The sequence below is a fragment of the Xiphophorus hellerii genome, chromosome 23 (genome assembly GCF_003331165.1).
Source record: "Xiphophorus hellerii strain 12219 chromosome 23, Xiphophorus_hellerii-4.1, whole genome shotgun sequence".
Classification (NCBI taxonomy): domain Eukaryota; kingdom Metazoa; phylum Chordata; class Actinopteri; order Cyprinodontiformes; family Poeciliidae; genus Xiphophorus; species Xiphophorus hellerii.
Window position 1 is genome coordinate 14099942 of NC_045694.1, and position 23206 is coordinate 14123147.

General features: G+C 38.0%; 2 protein-coding genes across 3 annotated transcripts in view; both read right to left on the reverse strand.

The window, feature by feature from the left end:
- ccdc88b (coiled-coil domain containing 88B) overlaps window positions 1-11363 on the reverse strand; it is a 58059-nt gene extending 46696 nt beyond the window's left edge. The window contains 6 exon segments of the mRNA XM_032555440.1: window positions 14-72; window positions 281-350; window positions 6531-6639; window positions 8957-9030; window positions 9032-9106; window positions 11152-11363. Coding sequence (XP_032411331.1) covers window positions 14-72; window positions 281-350; window positions 6531-6639; window positions 8957-9030; window positions 9032-9106; window positions 11152-11211 — 447 coding nt within the window. The 5' untranslated portion in view covers window positions 11212-11363.
- Window positions 11364-14423: 3060 nt separating this feature from the next.
- On the reverse strand, window positions 14424-22876 carry rom1b (retinal outer segment membrane protein 1b). Of its 2 annotated transcripts, none has more exons than XM_032554325.1 (6): window positions 22404-22876; window positions 22125-22280; window positions 18854-19096; window positions 18186-18373; window positions 17479-17725; window positions 14424-15194 (listed from the first exon to the last, which is right to left on the reverse strand). In XM_032554325.1, exons 2-6 carry the CDS (start codon window positions 22272-22274, stop codon window positions 14937-14939), a joined length of 1086 nt encoding a protein of 361 aa, XP_032410216.1. In that variant the 5' UTR covers window positions 22275-22280; window positions 22404-22876; the 3' UTR covers window positions 14424-14936. The 2 variants fall into 2 exon arrangements, with proteins under 2 accessions (XP_032410216.1, XP_032410215.1); XM_032554324.1 differs by having other exon boundaries at window positions 22400-22876.
- Between the last annotated feature and the right edge of the window lie 330 nt (window positions 22877-23206).

A 23206-nucleotide genomic window follows, 5' to 3' on the forward strand; every position in this document is an offset into this window, starting at 1 on the left:
TGCGTGTGATCACCTGCACTGCACATCCCAGTAAGAGCAGCAGCAGTCTCCGCAGCTCTTCCACAGCTGCCTCTGAGGACACAGAAATAACTGTCATCATCCTCATTATCATCATCATCATCATCATCATCATCTCCACCCTGCTCCACAGTCCTCCCCCCCCATCATTATCACCTTAATGTGCTTCATAGATCGCCCAGATACGGACTCGTGCATGAAATAATGAGTTTCTGGAGGCTGAGAGACACGCCACTGATAGGATCATCTTGTTATCTCGTACCTGTTAGGGGGTCCTGCCCCAGTATGGCAACATTTGGGAGAGGCATGAGGATCAACTGCTGCAGGTCTTCCTGTAAGAAAAGGATGAATGTGGAGAGTTAAGCACAAGTAATTTTCTCGTTGGCCCAGTCTGTCTGCTGAAAGTGGGGCTGGATTAATGCCAGGAGCAACATTTTCCACCGGGCTGCTGTAATTTGTAGTGTAAACAAAGAGAAGACGCCAAATGAGAATGCATTTATAGCACCATTTTAGCTCAAGAAGGCTTGGTGAAAATTTGTTTTAACATAGTCCTGCTTCTATAATTTCTAAATTGCATCCATTTAGTAAAAACAAAGAGAAAGGGATAATGTTATTACAGGAATAAAAATTGGTGATGTGTTTTTAGTTATCGCCTCATGATTCAGTAATATGAGGGTAATTTAGGCACTGGGACAAACACACTGAGATACAAAGATCTCATCAGACGTCATTTACATCAAGAGTTACTGGCTACACACAGTGGCTAACATAACCAACAAACTGCCCTTTAAAAAGTCTGTAAAATTGCAATATTGGACTTTTTCTCTTGTTTTAGATTGAGAAGATGCTTTTGTTTCAGATTTACAGAGCATTGCAAACATATAAGTGCTACTTAAACCTTTCAATATTTGCTCATATTTTAAGCAAGGACTTTCTTGGGGCTTCATGTGACAGAGCAGCATAATTAAGAAGTAAAAAGAAAAATAATATACCTGTTCTCTTCTTTTTATATAAAAAATGCTTAACACCCTCTGCCTACTAGCAATTCAGCATTCAGAGATTTCTCTGGGCGAAGTAACTCCAAATTATTTGTGGAATTTTCGTAGAGCACATCTAAAATATTCTAAAGAAAATGCAGCTTAGGAAGCTGAAAAACCTCGACACAAAGCTAGCTGATATGCTACTGACTTTAATTTGCAGAGCAGCCAATCCAGGAGCAATATTCATTCTCATTGGCACCTGATTGGCCGAGACCCAAGATAGACAGGAAGATAAGGATGCTAGCTTCTGTAGTAATACTAAAATATTTTCCACAGTGCATACTACTGAATATTAAGATATGCTTGGTGTTTAAACTATTAAAATACGCAGTTAATGTTTTAGAAAGTGTTTTCAAGTTCGCAGATTTTTGTGATTTGCAGGCAGCTGTGGTTCCTAACCGCTGTGAATACAGAGGGTTAACTGTACCTCTAAATAAAGATCAACATAACCAATCTCAGTTTAATTTCTGTAAACTGGTCAGAAAAAGGCCTCTCATCTAAACCGAACAGGCTGAGCACAGAGAGCAATAATTAGAGCAGCCAGGTGGCTAATAGCAACTCTGGAGGAGCTGCAGACCTCAGGTAAATAACCTGTTGCTCCTAGCAGATCTGACAAGAAAAAATCTGATAAAAGCCATGTAGGGAACACGACAAACATGTGAACGAAGGTGGTGATGGCACCATCATGCTGTGGGACAGGTTCTCTTTAGCAGGGACAGTGAAGCTGCCCTGCTAAAGGGCAGCTTAGGTAAAAATACCTCTAAAGTATTTTTACCTAATTGCAGTAAAAATGGTTTTGTATTGATTGAAATCTGCCCCACATGTCAGATTTTGAAAATCATATATTACACATGAATTCGACCAACCACAAAACAACTCAATTAATTGAACTGACATTTATATTTGCAATAAGACAAAAATGGTTTAAAAGCAAGAATACTTTTGTCAGGCTTTCCCTTTATTTTTTGTATAATCTGATTGCACGATTTAAACGTGAAATACGTTCACTTATTCCACATTTAGAAACTCTTCTGAAAGGAGATTACTAATGCTAATAAACTTCCAGCCCACTATCCTCTAAAGCCAGGCAGAATAAACTCTTGATTGTTCAACAAAGCATCTATAATGTGTTTCAGAGGAAACGGCATGATGGAGGAGCAGCAGAAGGCCCAACATCGTGGTCAGCTTGTTTCATCGAGTTGTAATTTGTGCTCTGAGCTGTTGGACAAATCTCCTGGCTCTATCAAACGACGCTGAATCAAGCTGGACTGCAGACGCCTCAGACATTTCCCATCCAGAAAACCTGGCTTCCCTGGCAGCAGAGGAGGCTTCATGGTGCGGGTCTGCAGCTGCGCTCCTCCTCCTCCTACATCTAATGCAGTCAGAGTTTAGCAGGTGATCCTTCTGTTGCTCATTTTATTTAATTAGTCTTAGACAAGAACAGCATCCCTGGTAATTAAAAATATTTCTGTCAAAAAGCCACACTCTGACGTTGGCGAGCTTCCTTCCCCAAATGCTCTGGAAGTCTGTTCACATCCATCAAAGGAAAATCAGTCTGCAGGAGCGAGTCACAATCGCAGCTCCTTGTTTTAATTTATAAACTGTACAGCAGGAGAGTCAGGAAAGGACTTCCTTTAACAACTGCAAAGTGCAGCCAACCTTACATTTCTGCTCCTTTCAGGCCGTGCAGGATAATAGCCTCTGCAGCCCTGACATGGTCATAGTCGCTCCGGATGCCAAACAGACTCCTGCAGCAGACTAGACACTCTGAAAATTATATAGCAGTGGCTTGTTGTTGTTGGCATGCTCATGCCTCTGTGTGAATAACTCCCTGCTTGGCAGTGCAGCCAAGATCCACGTACAGTTCAGGGTTATATTTGCTCAAATTTCTCAGCTGCTATAATTTAAATTGCTTGATACAGTAATGCATCCCTTCAGAGGAAATGTGAAAACAATATGAGCGACACACATTGCAATTACCTGTGCTACGCTGTGATTTCTGTGACAGTCGAACATGGGGCAGAGTATTGTGCAAAAGTCTTGAGTCTGTCCTTGTTTCTTAATATTTTGCTTCCAAGTAGAGAGATATTCTTGTATTCTTTGAAAGTGTTCATGATCCAAACTTGTCAACGTAAAAATAGCTTTTTACCCACCTCTATTATAAATAGTTTTGAAATATTTAACGACTCCATTTTTTATAATGAATTGCCTATTTAAAAGTTTTAGTAATCGATGGTTCTCCAGGGTTTGGAGAATCCTTTCTGAATGGTTTCTGGAGGCCTTTCAAAGTTTTTCTCTAGACTTTTTATTTATATTCAGTTCAATCCCTGTCCATTTTCAGACGAAGACTTTTTGTTTGTTAATTGACTCATTTAGGAGTAAAAACTCAACACACTTTATGGATTTTGCTTCTGGCAGCCTGACTCCAAGACACTGTTGGCTCTAATTACTTTGGTTGAATTTATGAAAAATACCAGAGATTTTTTTTTTTTTTTAATCTTATAAAACAATATTTCAGCACCAAAAATTTTTTCTGAAAACTCAAAACTTGGCAAAAAAAATAGATGAACGTCTAAAATATAATGTATGTTTTTTTTTATAAAAATTGCTTGTTAACACAACAAGAGTCAGCCAATCTAGGCATGTTGAAGAAGACTTGCTGCAGTAGAAACTGGGAAAGAAAGAGGCTTCATTGTCTTTGAATATGGCATGGTTGTTGGTGCCAGATGGGCGAAGCTGAAACTGCTAATCTACTGGGATTTTACACACAACCAACTCTAAGGTTTATAGAGAATATTTAAATAACCCAGTGAATAGCAGTAGTTTGGATGGAAAAGTCCTTTTGCTGCCAGGGGTCAGAAAGAAACAGACAGAAGCAAAACCTCATGTCGGATTATCTCTAACTGGTTTCTTGAGCAAGATAGTCAGATAATGTCCTTCAATGAAAATGTTTTCGAAGAAGAAGAAAAGATTATGTCCATAAGAAATAAAACCTCAGAAAGTTTCCAACACTTTTCTGAATCAAAAAGGCAATCTGTTAAAATGAGTTAGAAAACCTGGCCCTTGGGAGAAAGGGAAAAAATAGAGATGGCTCAACATATTTGAACAGTATTGCATGAAAGTTGTGGGAAAGAGCTAGTTTTACCTAAATATAGCATTAGAGTGAAATTGAGGTGCTTCATTTACATTTTTATGCAATATTATAGGTCAACTCAACCTACATTTCAATTTAAATGCAAACAGTTTGGCTTTCTGCTCCACTGGATTTAATGTACAGTTTAGTTACTTTCAATATCCTAAATTTAAATAGCAGATGAAAAACAAATTACAGATTTCACCACAGTATCAGGCCTGAGAACTACAGCTATATCCTATGTTTGAATGGCTGATAAGAAAAATTTAATAACTGAGAACAAATACTCTTCTTCTCTCAAACCTCTAAATGTATCTGGTGTGTCAATAAACTCACATAAAGATAAACTAGCTCCACCTCCTGCTCTGACCACAGTCAGATGCGGCTCACAGACCAATGGTCTCATGCTCATTATCTTATTTTGTCATGTGTAATAAATATATCAACCAGATGTTTCATACCTTATATGAAACATCTGCTGGGTTGACAATTTTACCTTTGCATCTAAGGGACTCTGCCAACACGAGATTAATTAAGGAAACCAGACTAGTTAATACCTTTTTTATTAAATGCTCTATTCCCTTAAGAAATGTCATAATTTAGCTGCCACAGATCCCTTTAAGGACTCTATAAATTATTAGTCAAGCGAATAAACACTTGAAATCCTGTTAGCTGGAGGTTGAAATGCATACAAGTCATTTAAACAGAGCAAATCAAAACAACAGAGAGTAAATGAATCAGACCAAAACACAAAAAGGCTCAATGCAATGAATCATAGCTTCTTCACAGTGATTTTAAATGGTACTTTTACAGTACAAATAGGTGCATCCAGTGAAAAAGCGCTGCTTTCACACATAATAATCTACAATTAGCTGAACCAATGTATTAGGGAAGCTGAGAGCAGAGCAGCCTCACTTCACACTCTTGCTCTGGCTTAAGTTCATACTCTTTTGAGTCGCATGCTTGTCTGAGCCTCTAAGTAGCAACAGCGTGAGTGAGAAGTAAAACTGTGACCAATGCGGAAACCAACGTCCTCAGTGACAGTGGAGCCAAGTGTGAGAGCATCTGATGTAACTCTAGTGTGCCTAATAAGAGCTTCCCATTTACTGCCTGCGATTTCTGAAGCCCTGGGCTTTCAAGGGACATTAGCGGCTCACTAGAAATTAGGAAGTGAAACCTTGTAGACTCTGTTCGTATGGTGTGTGACAAGATAACTAGCGCATGTTCAGTCCACCTGACTGGTGCTCGGGAATGCTCTCTGGGCTGAGAACAGAGGCTTTTGAATTATCCTCAGAGGAAATAATTGTGTCAGTTCCTGAAATGCCACAGGCGCCAACCATGCACATTGTGAAATGCATGATACTGGGAGCTATCGAAGAGACTTTCATGCTATAGCCTTTAACCACAGATGTGGCTAAAAAAAAAAACTCTGCTTGAAACTCCTCCATTTTTTCCTCACCCCATTGGCCTGATAATATGCAAGGACGCGTCTACTGAGGATGGAAATTCTGTGTTTCATCTTCTCGTTTGTGCAAATGCTCTGTCACACCCCCGCACACACTTCAAACTCTATACAGTATCCTAAGGCAAACTATTAATGTGCTACGACTGACACTTGAGCTTCATCTTGTCCTGTTTTACCACCTTAAAGCAAGTCAACAACTTCTCTGCTTTTCAGCCTCTTCTCCCTTGCTATTTGGTGTAGCCTGGAGTTATGTTTCAGCATGAATTTTCAGACTTTTTTAGCTTACAGTGAGCTCTGAGGCATTTCAATCCATCCAGACAACAAAATGATTGCACTAGTGTTTATGGAAATAAAGGATTCTAATGAAGGTGAAAGGGGACTTAAAATTTAGATTGATAGGTTTGCTTTTTTTTGCAGTCAAAGTGTTGCATGTTTGCAGCAATATTTCTTTCTAATAGCTTTCTTGCTAAAGCTAAGTTGAAAGAGGAAGATTACATCATCGCATTAATAGAAAAAGTTGCAGTTTGGTTTAAAAAAAACACAAAAAAGCAAAGATATACATTTCTTAAACATTTAAGGCACAAATTAAAACTAAAAGGACATCGCCCTCGATTGTCGCAGTAGTTATGATTTATGATTTAGATTTACAGACTCTCTAAGGTTTTAATGTTCGAAACTTCCAGCCTTGACCTGGTACTAATAATAATACTAAACTTCAAACATACTAGAAGATCACTGTGCATTCAGCAGTTTTCCTCCAGTGGAAACTCATAAGAATATGGATATTCCCATTGGAAAACAATTTTGAGTTCCCTCTGATGATTTAATCTCGTAGCTCAGATTCTACACCCACCCCACTGGAAGCATCCCCTACCTGGTAGAAGGCCCTGAGGTGCCGATTTAAAATGGAGAAGTTCTGGACTCTTAGCATGTGGTCATCTTTCTCGCTGTTGTAGAGTCGCTCCACCTTGGGGTTTGGGTCTCTGGGTGAACAGAAAAATAAATAAATCACTGTGTTGTGTATGCTGCTGCTTGATCAAACAGCCCAGCAACATGTCTCTCCAGATGAGAAACTCTTATGCAACTGTTCATTTAAGCAGAGTAAATAAAATCTTAATGAGCTCGAGAAGCAGTGGATCCACATGTAATTATCTGCTAAAATAACATTGTTCAGGTCAGACCTGCTCCACTAAAATCGTGTCTTCCCTGATAGCAGACTAGCAGACTAAAGCTTTTCTCCAGCAGAAATTTGAACAAGAGGATAAGAAATTCAGAGGCGAATGACTAACAAGACGGCAAGTATGCAGAACCCCGTTTTGTGATTTACTTGAAATTTGTGGGTCGTACATTCAAGCCAGCCATTCTTTCTCAGAAGCAGCAGAACAATGTGAGGTTATGAAAGGGTGGGTGATGAATGTTACATCACATTTTATTCAAGGAGAGAGCACTAGGATTCTGCTGCCATGCTTATAACTCTCTGAGGCTGTGCTGTGGCTCAGTGAAAACAGGATACAATGTCTGCTGTGTTCGCTGCTTCAGTTTAGCGTTTTAGCGTGTTAACATTTGCTAATTAGAAATACACTCATGAGAATCGGCTATTTGGAAAGTATTTATGCATAAGGAGTTTTATGGTTCCCTAGGTGCAAACAAGTACTCCATGTCATCTGATGTACTGCCTTCAATTCAGAGACATATCTATCCACCACAGATCTATTTAGAAGACCTTTGCTACCTGTTTGTTGTTGTCACTCTCAGTATATATTGTATTTAATATACCTGTCCAACATTTTTAAGAATCAAGGCACAATGTATCACTTTCATCTTTGCTTCATAACTTGTTTTCATTACTGGTTAATCTAACTAAGTACAGGGCATTCTTGGTTTAGAAAACCCCCTAAATACACACCCAGAACCACAATGGGATGATTTAAAATGACCTAGTCAAAGTTATTACCTAAATCCAACTGAAATTCTGGGACATGAATTGAAAGTTGATGTTTACAGACACTCTCCTATAAGCGCTAGACATTTTGTAAACACCAACGAGCCAAAATGTTAATATCTAGCTGTAGATATACCCTCAAAGAGGCCCATATATATTGACTCACTTTTCATATTTGTAAAAAATAAATAATAATAATAATTTGTCTTAAATTTCACAATTGTGCACTACTTTGTGTTGGTCCAGTAGAATCTGTATAACATATATTGAGGTTTGTGTTTGCAATGTTACAAAATGTGAAAAAGTTTAGGGTAAAAATATTAACATTGCAGCCTACTTTCTTGTTTTAATTTTTTGTCCTATGTTAGGTTCAGTTGCAGGGAAAACTTTGAAACAAAATGACTCTTTTCAAAACACCCACGCGTGAATTTACAGAGTTTTTTTCAAAAACAGGTTTAAAAAGGAAAGTTAAATCTCTATGCAGCTCGCAGATCTTTCTGTCTCAGGACGCCAGAGCAAGGTTAAACTTTCTAATTATCGCTCCCCTCTGAAAGCAAAGACTGTTGTACAGTCAAGTCTATAATTATCTGAATGTTTGAGCAGAAAAAATACATCTTTAAATACCTTCATTATAAAGGATATAAATATCACACAGAGCATCAGTTTGTTTGAAGCTTTTTTGCATCTTTTCATCTTGTTCTGCCTCCAGAGATGGGAAGAAAAACTCTATGACTGATGATTTTCTAAATGTAACTTGGAGCATGTGTTTTCTTCCCGGATCTTTCCAAAATGGAAATTGTTATTTTTTTTATTTTTCTATCTGTAAAATGTAAGAACCTCCTTGAAGAGTGAAATCAACACCTGCTTACAGCCCAAACAGCCAGAACTAATCCTTTATATTGCAGTTCTTAACACATGAGGTCTGTTTTAGGCTTTAATGGGAATAATAAACATTTTTAATGGTAAAAAATTGTAAAGTCTCTCAACAAAACAGAAGCTTATGCATGATTACTTTTAATGAGATTTAGATTTTTCTGTCTACATTATCATGTATGATATATCAAAATAATTTATTATATCCTTATACATCAGATCATATTTCTTATGCTATTTAATGTACTAAACTATTGTGTAATTAAGAATATATTTGCTCTCTTCAATCAGAGTTTTTTCATGGTCATGCTTTTGATTTACCCAGTTTATATTTCTTATTTCATTTGTCTCATCCAAATCTGCCATTTTACCCTCTTGTAAAGGAAATTAATAAAATGTATTTATTTATTTCTCACTTTCACTGGAGTCTGTGTGGAATGGCAGCAATGCAACAAAGAGACAAAATCTTAAAATGATAGTCTTACATGATCCTCATGACTTCATTGAGAAAAATCCCATTGGTCAGCCTCTTGTAGCGCTCCAGAGCATTCTGGGAAACAGGAGTTTACTTCCATATACTGGCTGTAGAGCTGGATGCTGGTCTCGTTCTCCACCATATTCTCAAACAGCTCAACCTGCAGGAGGGAGAATTTGTGGAATTATTTTTGAAATCTGGTTTAGCCTTAAGTGTGAACTGAGAGGTGGACAAAAATAAAACTGCAAAAACAGTGTGGACGGAGGAAGGATATGTCCTGGTCCAAACATTTTCACACAGGAAGCCACTTGAGTCGGTGCACCTGGCTGAACAGGTGGGATTCATGCTTTCACACTGGGAAGCACTTCACAGTGACAAGCAGCCAAGCAGGACAGCAGCCAAGGTCTCTTTCTGCTTAGTTGAGCTTTGCCAATACAAACTGCAATATTTTTGAAGGTTTTGTTCCATCAGCACCCCTAATAATGCACCATTGGTCACAAACTTCGTCTGGTAAGAGGAAGCAGAGCAGCTTAAGAGCCTCCAGCTGTTTGGATGCCCAACAACATATGAAAATTAGGATGAAGTCAGAGATTATGTGACCCTCTGAAGGACACTGAGAAAATAACAAACCTAAAGCTGGAATTTATGAGTTTTTCATTGGTAAGGTGCAACAAACAAGAGGTGAAGCCAAAAGTATAACAGGTCACCATAAACACGCACACAGACCAGAAGGTTAAAGTTCATAGAAACTGATTTCCTGTTAAATAAATCCAAATCCTCATGTTATTTCAGAGACAAAATAATCAATATTCAAAGTCTTCCAATAGTTTTGTCACATTAAATGCACAAAGTTAAATGTTTGTTGTTTACATCGGAAAGTTACAGGCAATGTTTTGGAACGTCTAGAGATGTAAATGTCTTCAATACTCAGTCTATCAGGTTGGACGAATGTTGTTATTTTCACTGTGGAAAGAGCTCACAATAAACACTGCACTGTGGAAAAGAGCTCGTTTCTGTGGAAAAGAGCTCTTTTCCACAAAAAAGCAGCCAACCAGGACTTTTCTGTGGAAAAGAGCTCTTTCCACAAATTCTCAAGTGGATCTGTGGAAATATGCACTTTCCACAGATCCCTCATATAAAGGAAATCAATAAAGTTAGCATTTAATTTTGGTCCAGACTTTGACTGGACCTTTCTTACATGTGAAAATGATTTGATCTTAACCAGTGATGTCTGAAGTGGCAATAAAGCTTCAAATCTTTCCTTAATTCAGCAAACTTGAATCAAATGAATGAGTTACCATCAGGAGGAAGTAGCTAAGCCATTTGATTCAGATGTGTTAAAGCAATATTATTATTATTCTACACCATTTAATTGTAGTTTGATCTATATGTTTATGGTTGTTGTCCTGCTGAAAGAGGAACCTCCACCTAATCTCATCTTTTGCTGCCTCCAACAAGTTTACTTCCAGGATCTGAATTTTAATCCCAATTTTCCCTCTTTCTGCTGAAGAAAACCTTCACCACAGTTCATCCGATTAATGAGCTCCATATGTGGCCTCTCTCCACAACTTCACCTGTGACCTTTCCACTGTGTTCGCTCATGTTCCCCAACAAACCACTGAGGCCTTCGCAGAACAGCTTGATTTATACTAAGATTTATACTGGATTTGATACTAAAATATCAAACAGGTGAGCTCTGTTTACTAAAGGAAATTGGTAGCACTGGATTTATTACAGGTATTACAGTATAGCAACTGTACAGTAACAGATTTTTACGTGAGAAAGCCTAGTTTGTGATAGGAAAGTGACACATTTTTGTAAAGCAAAGTGAATGGTGTCATTTTCAAAACAGCTCAGCAGGACACGGAAGTGTTCAGACTGAAAGGGAAAAAAAACGCTGGTCATTAAATGGCAAAGGAAACAGCCAAAAGGAGAAGTAGTGTTTGTTTCTCTGCGTACATTATCAAGAATCTAACAACGAGACTTCATCATTTATTTGAGTTAGAGTTTTTATATGTATTTGTAAGTAAGATAAACTCATCAAGAAGATTCTGAAATGTTTTAAATGTAAGATTTAGCATTATTAGGATTGATCACAAACCGTAGAAAACTGTTGGCGTCAACAGTTTTCTACATTATCGTCTTGTATTCCTCTACTTGTCGAAATTTTCTCTAACTCAAGGTGACAAATGATAAATGACATACCCACTGCGCCAGCGTACTCCCCATGAATTCCTCTATCATCTCCTTAATTCCGGACTCCATTGTTGTGTTAACGAGGACTCAAATGGAGAAGTAATTACAAAATATCATCAACTTTTCTGTTTGTGATGAATCAAAGAGCGGGGATCCATGCTGAGCTGCGAGCAGCAGCTTGTACATATCTGCGGCCCTGCCCTCCCTCCACCTCGCCTCTTTCTTCCTCTATGACTCTGTCAGTTGGTTTCAAAACCGCACCGGAATTTCTCAAAACACACATGTTGCGTTTTTTTTTTCCAGCACACGACACACACGTCATCTCACTCAAGCAGATATCTCAGGATTTTGAAGTACATGACAAAAATGTGGCAAAAAATGTCGATTAATTCTCTGAAAATCATTGTAAACTGCTTTATAGGGATACTTCCACCTTTGAAATAATGCTGTTTAGTACTCCTATTGTTTATTGATTTAGTGTTGCTGAAAACAACGTGACAACATTTATTCGTCGCCTCAAAGTTCAGATGAGGTTTTATTTTTCTTTTTTACCGCAATAATACGTGTGGATGTAAATCAAGTACTGTGTAACCCTGACCTCTGCTGGTTGGGAATGGAATTACATTCTTTCTTGTTCCAGATAAATGACTTGCATCATTATTTCCGTAACAAAACCACTCAGGGGAAGGTTCCTCCTCCATGCTTCTGTTTTCTTCTCTCTTTTTTTATGAAGACGAATGGATAGATAGATAGATAGATAGATAGATAGATAGATAGATAGATAGATAGATAGATAGATAGATAGATAGATAGATAGATAGATAGATAGATAGATAGATAGATAGATAGATAGATAGATAGATAGATAGATAGATAGATAGATAGATAGATAGATAGATAGATAGATAGATAGATAGATAGATAGATAGATAGTTTTTGACTAGTATTAGATGGTATTTGACAAAACTCAATTTTGTCAAATACTGATCAAAGAAGTTACTTTCAAATACTAAAAAAATCTTCATCAGAAGTTATTTTATTAATTCTAAATTACCCAAAAAGAGTTTTAGTCTGATCAAATGTTAGATTTTTAGGAAACAAAAACAAAGCTATGTGTCTTTTCATGCAATATATTTAAATATCTGGTTTCAGCTTTAAATATTTCTGTAATAAACTGCTTAGGGCAGTGGAATTAGTGCTTATAAGATTCACTATAAGATCCTTCATATCTCTTGGTTATGCAACTTTTGTTTCACAGCACAGCTGTTAGAGTCTGCTGGAGAAATAACTCCCTATCTCTACAGGATGTCACAAAGGAGAGGAAATGGACTGACTCAAACCTTTCCAAAGTATTTCTTATGATAGTGTCAGCTTTGTTAGTGAGTTTGTTGAGTCAGATGGGCTCTTTCCTCTGAAAATAAAAGATGCACTTCACTAATTTCTTAGATTTAATTATTCAAATTGTAAATTACTAAACTTTCTGTTTGTAGATTTGTATCACCAACCAGGCCTTTAATCTGAATTTTCAAACCCATTTTCAGATTTTATTTTTGTTATTGATTTGTAGACTACTGTACTAATAATGTCATATTGGGGGATTTTAACATGCATGAAGACATTCCAAGTGCTAACGTAAATGTAGACTTTGATGATAAGAAACACTTTTTGCTTCTTCATGCTCTTGATTTTGAGTTGACATTTGACAGTGTAAACAAATAATCTTGTCTTGCAAAACAATTTCTGATCAACTTTTGAAGTTAAGCTGTTTGACTACTTTGAAAGAAAATTTCATCAGTTTGTTAAAAATATTGCACTATTAGCTCAGCACTTGTCTGTGTTTATCAATGTTTCTCTCCTAGAGAAAGATACTAACAGAGCAATTGATTCACTGGTGTACTCTGGTTTTCTCACGCATGTAAAGCACATCTGTTCTGTCACATGTTATGATCATGGCTTATTACTTTAAACACATATGAAAAGATATTTCTGAGAGGTTGTTTTTCTCTTCCTGAACTCATTTTGAACCATCCAAGGTCACACAGCTGCTGCGCCGGAGATGTGAAATATACTGCACCTTTTTTGTTCTTTGTATGAAGCTGCGGGGAAATTCCCCAAGCGGGGAGGACTGGTGGATAAATAAAGCAGTGTATAGTATTTTTCCTTCATTCTCGCATCGAGAATCTCAATGGCCATTCCTTTTCTTTGACCCTTGAATAAAATAATGACAGAATGCCTTCTGTGTTATTCTTGATCCGTTGTTAATTGGAAGAGTGTCTCATATCAAAATAAGATTAATTAATTTATCTCCTTGTCACATGTCAACATTTGTTTGTTATATACCTGCACATACTGAGCCTGAACTTCTTTTTTTTCTGTTAAAAGAAAGTCATTCCTTTCCACTGTTGCCACATGCTTGCTTAGAAGAAGTGATTGATGGAAAAACTTTAACAGGAATTATAAACTAAATTTCATTGCATTAATATATTTATTATAAGAATGATTATTCTAGTCTTCTTGTTTCAAGCTAAATATAACTCTTGAAACCATTTGAACCTTAATACTTAACATATTTAATCATTGCCAAATAAATAATTATTGTCATAAAAATAATTATTTCATTATATTTCACATATTTGCTAATATTTGTAGTTATGATTGGACTAGCCCTGTAAATAACTTGTACACTCGTTTATTAGGAAGTAAGTATTATGTTGTAGTATTTGATATTAAAATCAATTATTTACCCTGACTTTAATTAGCCTCCATTTCCATTTGTGTTTCCTCGTTAAAGAACCTTGCCTTTCGCAGGTACAGGCAGCAACATTCATGTGCTTGTTAGGAATCAAAAGAAAACATTCATTGAACTTATTCTGTGATAGAAATTTTATTTCAGAAGATTGTGCACACATTGGGTAAACCTGTACCTATAGGACAAATCACTGTGATACGTTCTTTGCAGATTAAAAACCCCATTTCTTGTTTCATGCCAGCACATTTCATCGGTTTGCTCCAGCTGCCTCTGTGTGAAGGTGAGCGTTCTTACGTGCTGCTGGAGGGGCTTGTTGGTTACCGCTTATGCAGCAGTTCTGGGATTAAGCGCGCTGGGATTATCAGATTGTTTCAGGGCTGCCAGAATAGATGCGATGACAGCTTCATATAGGCCATCACACTCACACATACAGCATAATCACACACTCTTAATCCGCCTCTGCTTGCTGAACTGAGACAACCCATAATACCTCCATAGTTTTACATGCACAAAAGGAAGCAGACACTACAAAGCAGTTAAAAATGTCTACCTTTAATTTAATATTCATGTGCCAGTTTAACAAGTACCTAAACATTTCATTGCAGTTCAGTACAAACTCTACAGCAGAGAGATGAATAATACAGTGCATATGGGATAAAACTTAGCTTCCTGAGTTTAACTTTCCCAAATTTGACTCAAAACATGTCAGATATGTTTTTCTGTGTTTATGCTACACCTGAGTAAATTTTGAATGTCTTCTAGAAAAAAGAAAAGAAACAAAAAGTACTACACAACCTCAGTGAGCGGATTCATGGTGTCCTGCACAGAGAAGATTGATTTTTCCTTTGTGTTGCCCTGTTCATGTTCAAGGGAGCTGTGGCTGCTTCATAGATGGAGCACAAATCAAGCCTACTGGTCTCAAAACCCAACAGGTGTCCTTCCTGCTACCATCCAAGTCACACAACCAAAAATGAAAATTAATAAATAAAACACAGACACCCACTCTGCCTCCCATCATTTTTACATCTGTTTTGTTTTCCTTGTTCTAGCTGGCCGGAGGTGGCGTGGCGGCCTTCGCCGTGGCTTCAGCTGCTTTCTCCCCCTCTTCAGCCCCTGCGGCTTCGGAAGCCGGATCGACTTGGGCAAACTTTAGGAGGTCAAGAGCCATGGCTTTGACTTCAGCGTAGGTTGCCTTCACGTCCTTCTCCAGGATGTAACCCTCACTTTCACCCTCTGGAGACTCCAGAGCCATTGCTCCATCCACGGCTGTCTGCAGGTAACGCATGCTCAGGAGCACAGACAGCTGAAGAGAAAGAAGAATATAGTCAGATGGCTTGCATAATCCTTGACTTTATTTACATTATCATATTACAATTACACACATTAATCCACAGACCATCACAAAGTAGAGCATTGCTCTAAAGTACAAGGAAAAGATAACGTCAAAAATTAATTTTTACCAATGAAAATCTTTTCTATGTGTTGTACATTTCTTTTCATCGTTTGTGACTTAATGTATAAGTGTTGAAATTCTTCTTTTCACAAATTAAAGCTAAAAGTGTTTTGGAGTATATCTCTATCCAGATTTGTACATCAAGAGACTAAAATGTTTGACCATTTTGCAAAACAGTTTAAGCTCAGTCAGACTGGAAGGACTGCAATGAGCAACAATTTTTCAGACTTGCCAATGTTTTGTTTTTGTTGAATTTAGACTTTTTATATTGAAAACACATGAATATATGTTCAATTGTAATTTTTTTCTGCATGTTAGTCTCATTATTATATCCAAAGACAAACCTCCGCCTCAAGCTTAAAGCTTTTTGTGCATATCATGTTTTCTTTCAGAATTGTGAGTATCTAGCTCCAGGTATCTTCTCATCAAACATAACCAGCTTCCTCATCGCTGTTGCAGAAAATCATTACCACAGCATGATGCTGACACATTTAGCCGTGACCTGTCTCATGTGTAATTTGGTCTGCGTTATTCTCTTTGCTCTCTAATGTTTCCAGATAATCTTCTTAGGCCTTTGTAATTTATAGAGAGGTGAAATTAAACACATACAGGCTTTATTTACTGAATAGGTGCCCATTGCAATGGATTTTATTTAGGAGTATCAGAGTAAATTGAGCTGAACATAAATTCTGATTTTTATTTGTCATACCTCCATTATTTACAGTTGGACTCTTCTCTGTACTGCTCAATCACGTAAAACCCAACAAAACACAATAAAATTTGCTGAAATTGTAAAGGAGGTGTGAATTTGCTTTTCATGTCTCCAGTTGTACTAAAGACAACAACACTCAAACGCAATGTTGCTCATCACATTTTGGATCATGCTTCCTTTTTCTGTATTTCAGTCAGCTGCAGGCAATGTGATGCAAAGCCAGAAAAACAACTTGTGCTGGACTTGATGCCTCTATAACATGGCAGCCATCTGTCCCAGTGTGAAGAAGAAGAAGAAATAAACCTGCAGCACTTAGGTTCTGCATTTAGAAGTATGGATTGTGTGATCAGCTGTGGGCAGCTGTGTGGTTGAGCATTGACTTCCTGTTTCAGCCTCTAGGACTCAAGAATAGAATGTGACATCAATACAGGGACTTTACAAAGAGATGACAACGCATGTTTGATGGGACCAGGGTAGATGGTGTGTCTGTGATGTTTTTTTCTTTGCTTTAGTTGTCATGGGAGGCAGTGAGTCAGACGACAGAAAGGCAAATAAGATTCTGTTTTGTTTTTGTGATCCTGTCACTAAGGACTGTGGGGTTGTTTTTATTTCTTCTGGATTTAGAGACCCAGGATTGTTTTGTTTAAGATTAGGCTTCTACCATGAGTAGCCATGAGTACTATGGTTGATAGGTCAATGACTCAGGTCATTGGCCACATAGATTACACTGACACTGGTTACAAACCACCTGACCTTGGTCAGTAACCACTTGACATTAGTTACTGTCCACCTGACATTACTGTCCACCTGACATTAATTACTGTGCACCTGACATTGGTCAATAACCGCCTGACATTGACTACTGTCCACCTGACATTGACTACTGTCCACCTGACATTGACTACTGTCCACCTGACGTTGGTCAATAACCGCCTGACATTGGCCACTGTCCACCTGACATTGGTCAATAACCGCCTGACATTGGCCACTGTCCACCTGACATTGGCCACTGTCCACCCAACATAGTTCAACATTGACACAAACTTGGATAAGATTGCCAGATTTTAGCCTAGACTTGTTGATACCCTCACACAATTAGCCATAGCCAGTTTAAAAAGTTTTTCTCACAAATAACCTCTTGTCTTTTACTTGGACATGTTTGCATTGCAGAAAATGAGATTTGCTAACATGCCTTTACCATTTTCTGCAATGCAGTTGTAGCCAAGGTCAGTCACTCTGTATCTTCAGTAATAGAACTGTTTGCATTGTTTTGAACATGTAGTTGGACCATGACAGTTTTTCTTTATTTAAATCTCTGTTCAACATTGATTACTTAAATTGTCAGATAAATGCACAATCTGCTAATAAACTATGAAGTCTCACTGATTTACTTCCTAGCTGCATTTTTTCACCTTTGCCCACCTGAATTAAGATGACTGAGAGCACACCAGGTCCGGTTGAGTTCATCAAACCCATGTAGTAGTCGGTTAAAGCCTGCCTGCAGCCGCGGCTGTACAGGTTGAGCTCCTCTGATTGGTATTCATAGTTGTAGTGGGCCCTGCTATCTGTCAGCTGGTTCTGCAGGCAAGGCCGAGGGGAGGCAGGGTTGCAGCAGCTGAAAGGAACGCCGTCTAACAGGTAGCGGCCATCCACGTTACTCCGTATACGACTGCAGATAATAGATGAAAACGATGAAGAAGCATAAAGGTTAAAAATGAAAGGAGATAGGAGGAACAAGACCTTTTAAAAAATGTTAAGGGCCTGAGATTCAGCTTAGTGAGAAGTGAAGAGCACATCAATACAAGTGGCACCATGTCAAAACCTCTGTTTACTCATTGACTTTCACTTATTTAATCTTTGACCAACCAATCCTCTCATGCTTCAACCTCTCTGTCTCTCTTTTCAAAACTAAAGGCCAGGTCTATTTTTAAACCATCTCCTCTACACAACATGCTTCCTCTCTTTCTCTCTCTAACATATTTGACCTTTTTGGATGTGAAGTCCGCTCATCTGTCACTTATGCAGCCCAATTCTCTCTCTTACGCCCCACATCACTTTAGATTCTCTGCTTTTGATCTCATTTCTCTTCATCTCATATCATACTTGTGTATTTGTTGCTGTTTACTCACTCCTTGACTTCCTGGGAAGTGAAATCCAGGTATCGGTTGCTGACCCACTGAATCTCGAACCAGTCCTTGAAGTTGTTGTTTCCACAGCAGCGAAACTCCATCTGCAGACGATCAATGGTCTCCTTTTGGAAGCAGCGGCCAGGGACGTCCGTATCCTTGTAGAACCGGATGCCGTTCCTCAGGCCCACCTAATAACAAAGAATACCATGTTACATAACAAAATGTTTTAGAGAACTGTATAATGCAGCAGTTCTAGTACCAGTCACCAGGACCCTCTCTATCTTGGATGTTTTAGTTGTTTTACTAAAACTTAGATGACTGGATGATGAACAGGCTTCAGGCAGAGGATGCTTAAGTAGAAACACATCTAAAACATGACAGATAGTGAGCCTCAAGGATCAAACACTGATGTACTTTGTGCTAAAAACAAAATTTTGCTTTGTTTTTTTAATCTTTAAATGTAGCCGGTTTTAAAAATGTAAAGAAATATTTTTCACACATTTTCTTATCAATTTTTTCACCCCGGTTAGCACCGTTCTCCTAAACTATTCCATCTTCATCTTGTATTCAGATCAGCTAACCCTTGAAACCTATTAAGGTCACACTGTCACACCGTATTTCACCCTCTTGATCTGTCGGGCTCAATAACCAGTTTTTGTGACATTCACCTTCAGCGACTCTTCCAGCCTCCCCTGCAGGGCATAACTGAGGACGACCACAGAAAGGAGCAGGCAGCACAGCAGCACAGCCACAGCATACCAGCCCAGCAAGAGGAGCTTCCAGCGGGGGAAGCGGCTGGCATCCAGAGAGTCCTGGCACACCCGACTGGCAACCCAGTTGGCTCCAATGGAGGCCAGTCCGACCAACATTAGGAGGTTTGGTACTGCGTGGATATCTGTGTCCTCCATCACCTCAAAAACGAGAGAAGAGTCAAAGAATGCAGCTGTCACTTTATAATTTCCTCTCCCTTTTCACTTTCTTATCTGATAGATGTGCTTTATTACACCTACAAACTTCATCATGTCTGTACATTTGCTAGACTTTTAGCTTAACTTTAAGTGGATTTATAATACTGTATGTGTCATGTTGCTATTCCAAACCAGATTTCACTATTAATTTCAAACTTTTTTTTTAATTTGAATTATAACAAACTATCCTTAACCATCAGAGAAAGCTGCTACTTTTTCATAACATGCTAATGTTGGCATATTAGCAGAAGTAAGCCAAATACTTAAAGTTAGCATCTCGTATGATGTGGATGTCAATGTTAGCTAATGTTAGCATTAAATGTTAGCTAAAGGGAGAATACTAGCTAACTTTTGAGGGAAATAAATTATTCACTATTAATAGCAATATGCTAAAGATAGCATGTTTGCTCATGAGCAGCCTTAGCATTGTTAGCATTTTCTAAGAAGTTTAATTTTTCATTATATAATTAAGTTAAATATATATTTTAGATTCCTACTGGGGATAGCCTGGAAATATTATCATAATCATTGTGAATTATTTTAGTTTTTTATTGCTGTTATTACTGAACTTTTAAAATGGTTGATAAAAATACATTTTGATTGTAGTTTAACTTTTTTCTTCTTTTCTTTATTTGTGATCTCTAAGACTGTGCAAAAGGGTTGAATTTAATATTCTCTATTGTGTTTTTAAGTCTCTTTCTGAAACATTGCATGCTTATGTTCCAACTATTACTCTCAGGTCAGCAGATCAGATGCTTCTAACAGCAGCTGAAGTTTATTGTAAATCCAGAGATGAAAGAGCTTTGCAGAGCCCTGACCCTGTGGAATAGTTTGCCTCCACAAAAGACAGGTTTAATCAATATCTTTTTTAAAATCTTTGATTCTTGGTCTTTGAGACAAAGTGAGATATTCTAATTATGTCTATTTTTCTTTTTGAATAGGTTTTTACCTTTATTTATTTAAATTTTTATTTTTATCATGTTTTACCTTGCTTGCTGTACAGCACTGTGGTCAAGTATTTGTTTTTAAAGCACAAATATGATTGATTGATTAATTGATTGGTTGATCTTTGATTTAAAACACTTATCTGAATCTCATCAGTGATAATGCAATTGTTTCCTCAGTCCTTCAAACACCATCATATCCATTAGGTAAATAATCCATTGATTGATTGATTGATTGATTGATTGATTGATTGATTGATTGATTGATTGATTGTCAGTCAATCATCAGTTTTGGATGATATTTTGTTGAGTTTTTAATAAACCCTGCACTAATTAAACAAACTGTTAGATTTTACCCACTTAACCCAGGGTTACTCAAGGTCAGTCCTCAAGAGTCGATGTCCTGCGTGTCTTAAATATTGCTTAGATATTATTGATTTAACATACCCGAATTAAATGAGTGTCTACTTAGCACCCGTCTGCTGTGCTAGGAGATATATTGAGGAGATGAATCAGCCATTTGAATTCGTTGAGTTGGAGCAGGGACATGTCTAAAACATGCAGCCCGCTAGAGTTGGACACCTTTGACTTAACCTAAATTAGTGAAACAATTTGTAAACATTTTAATTTAATGTAATGTTTAATTAAACCTTTGCTGCTTCTTGGCCAGGACTACCTTGAGAAAAAGGGTTTTAATCTCAATGGGACTTTCTTGCATAAATAAAGGTAACATTAAAAAAATGTGTTGAATGTCGGCAATATTTTAGAGAAAAACTCATGTATGTTTACCAACATTTTTATCTTTTTTGTATCAAAGAGATATAAAAATAAGTGTATCAAATTCCAACAAATTATTAAAGTGTAATGAAAACTTAAATATTTTTCAAGCCTCAGGCTATTCAAATTATTTTGATCATCAGCAGGTTTGTGACAAGCTTTTAAAAAAAACCATAACGTTTTATGCCTTAATCAGGAACAAAATCTTACTTTTATTTTTATTTTTATGTATAAATGTTTTACTAGCAAGTTTAGCATTAGCTTAGCATTAGCGCTACTGATCAACTAGCTGAAGCTGGATATAAACCCCAGTTTTTGTCACTTCTCAATTACACATGCTATGACACCGCTTACATTTTTACCAATGATTTATGACACAAACAAAACCACGTTATATACTGTGCTGGCTATTGAAGCAATTTAACAAACAACATGCTTTTTTTGTTGTTTGTTAAATTTACAGGTATTCTGTCAAAGCTAGCACTGCTATCTTCTGACCACCTGTAATTTATGACAATTAATACCCATTGTGTTGGTTCCCTTTGTAATTATCAGTCTTTTTAACAATAAAGTGGAGCAAAATGCAACAAAAAAAACTATTAATGTTTTTCTCCACTTAAAGAGAATATTTTTTGCAAATCCTTCCTGATACCATTTTTCAAATGCTTTATCACCCCAGTCACACTGAAGGTTAATCTATTGGATTATCCTTGTGGAGATCAATCGATATACTAAGTCATTCGCTCATGCCTTGCAGCTTTCCTGTGTAGTCATCTGGATTTCAATGATTCCATCTTTTCTAAAAATCCAATAGTGGCCAATCACATGCGGTGACTGAATGGCTTGAACAAATACACAACTCTTCCAGAGGCTGTAACCTTCACCTGCTCGCCACCTCAGCAATCAATGCACACTGCATGGTAATGATTCTGGAAGAGAAATGCTGAGGTCTAAAAGAAGCTTCTCAGCATGCTGCACCCAACATGACTTTATATGCATGAGTGCGCATGTTGACACTTGTATTTTGTCTGTTTTGTTGTTGAAGGATTAAGCAAAGTTTACATTTAAAGGACAGATAAGCGACAGCGGAGCGGGCTCGGTAAACTGCTACGCTCCGAAGGAAATGTCTGAGCAAACAGTCACATATTTGTCTGACTCTAAATAGACAGATTTGTTGTTTTTAAACTTTAGCACCACTAGGGCGTCTAGTGCGTGCTTCATCATTCGTGTGAGTGTAAGAGTCGCTCTACCTCGTCTCTACGAAGCAGCTCGATCTTGAGATAAACCCCCAGACAAAAGATGAAGGCCCCACACATTACTGCCAGCCAGGAAAGCAGCCAGAGGCCCTGGGCCAGACGCACCCGCCTCTGCTGGCTGAACTTCATCTTCAGCAGCGCCATGGCTTACTACCATGCAACGATAAGTGCAAAGACAGGGGAGAAACGTGAGATAAGGAGTCTGTCCAGGTGTGATGAAAAGCTGACAGAGCTCACAAGAGAGAGAGAAAGTGGTTTTAGTGTCATACAAACTTTGCAGCTGGAGTGATCAGTTGTTGGTGCAGGCCTTTTGCTTGGTGAGTTATAAGCAGGTTGAGCTCATCTAAGTTGTTCCAGGTGGAGCGGATAAGCAGGTAGATCCTTGAGATGGTGAAGGACGCAGTCGACCTCAGAGGATAATCCAAATTCTTTCACTCGGTTAGAGAAATTGTGCCGAAAAGATTCCTTGTAATCCAAATCGGTGTGGAGACCACAGCAGGAAAGTTAAAGAGGAAAAAAGATGAAAACGAAATAAGGATGAGAGAGATAATAATCCGTCTCCAGAGTTTACAGGGTTTTTCTAAAGATTTTTTCACAAGGCCGTCTTCCCCCCTTCCTTCAAGCTGAAACCACCTATTTCTTCCTTGTGATGTGATGTTGTCTTTTGATGGCACCCCTCTGGGTCTGTGCAGGTGCAGCGCCCCCCTAAACCGCTGCAGCCATGGTTGGAGGTGAAAGAGACTGGGATAAGTGGTGAGTTTGGAACCGTAATCCCCCATCAGAGTCTCCTGGATCCTATTAAACCCAGGGGCCAATTGGAAAGCAGGCCAGTGTTTGATCAGCAAACTTGTTCTGATGGACACATCACAATGGGCGAGTCTGTTGGTGTATATCTACAGTAGGCCTTACTTGAAACCTGTCAGGTTGATCAATATGGAGGCCAAAGAAACAGGAAATGCTTTGTTGTTGTTGGAAGATTACAGGGTTATTGTCTGTCAGAGTCAATAACTGCCTGATTCCTCAGCCTGAGGAATTTCTTCAACTAAGTGACAAACTGACCTCAATTTGATCATTGT

Excerpts from the sequence above, each read along its gene's own strand:
- rom1b (XM_032554325.1), bottom strand. The coding sequence starts at position 22,274 with ATGGCGCTGCTGAAGATGAAGTTCAGCCAGCAGAGGCGGGTGCGTCTG. Across the intron at positions 18,374-18,853 it reads GGCTGGAAGAGTCGCTGAAG|GTGGGCCTGAGGAACGGCAT; the intron begins GTGAATGTCACA and ends CTTTGTTATTAG. Across the intron at positions 17,726-18,185 it reads ACTTCCCAGGAAGTCAAGGA|TCGTATACGGAGTAACGTGG; the intron begins GTGAGTAAACAG and ends TATTATCTGCAG.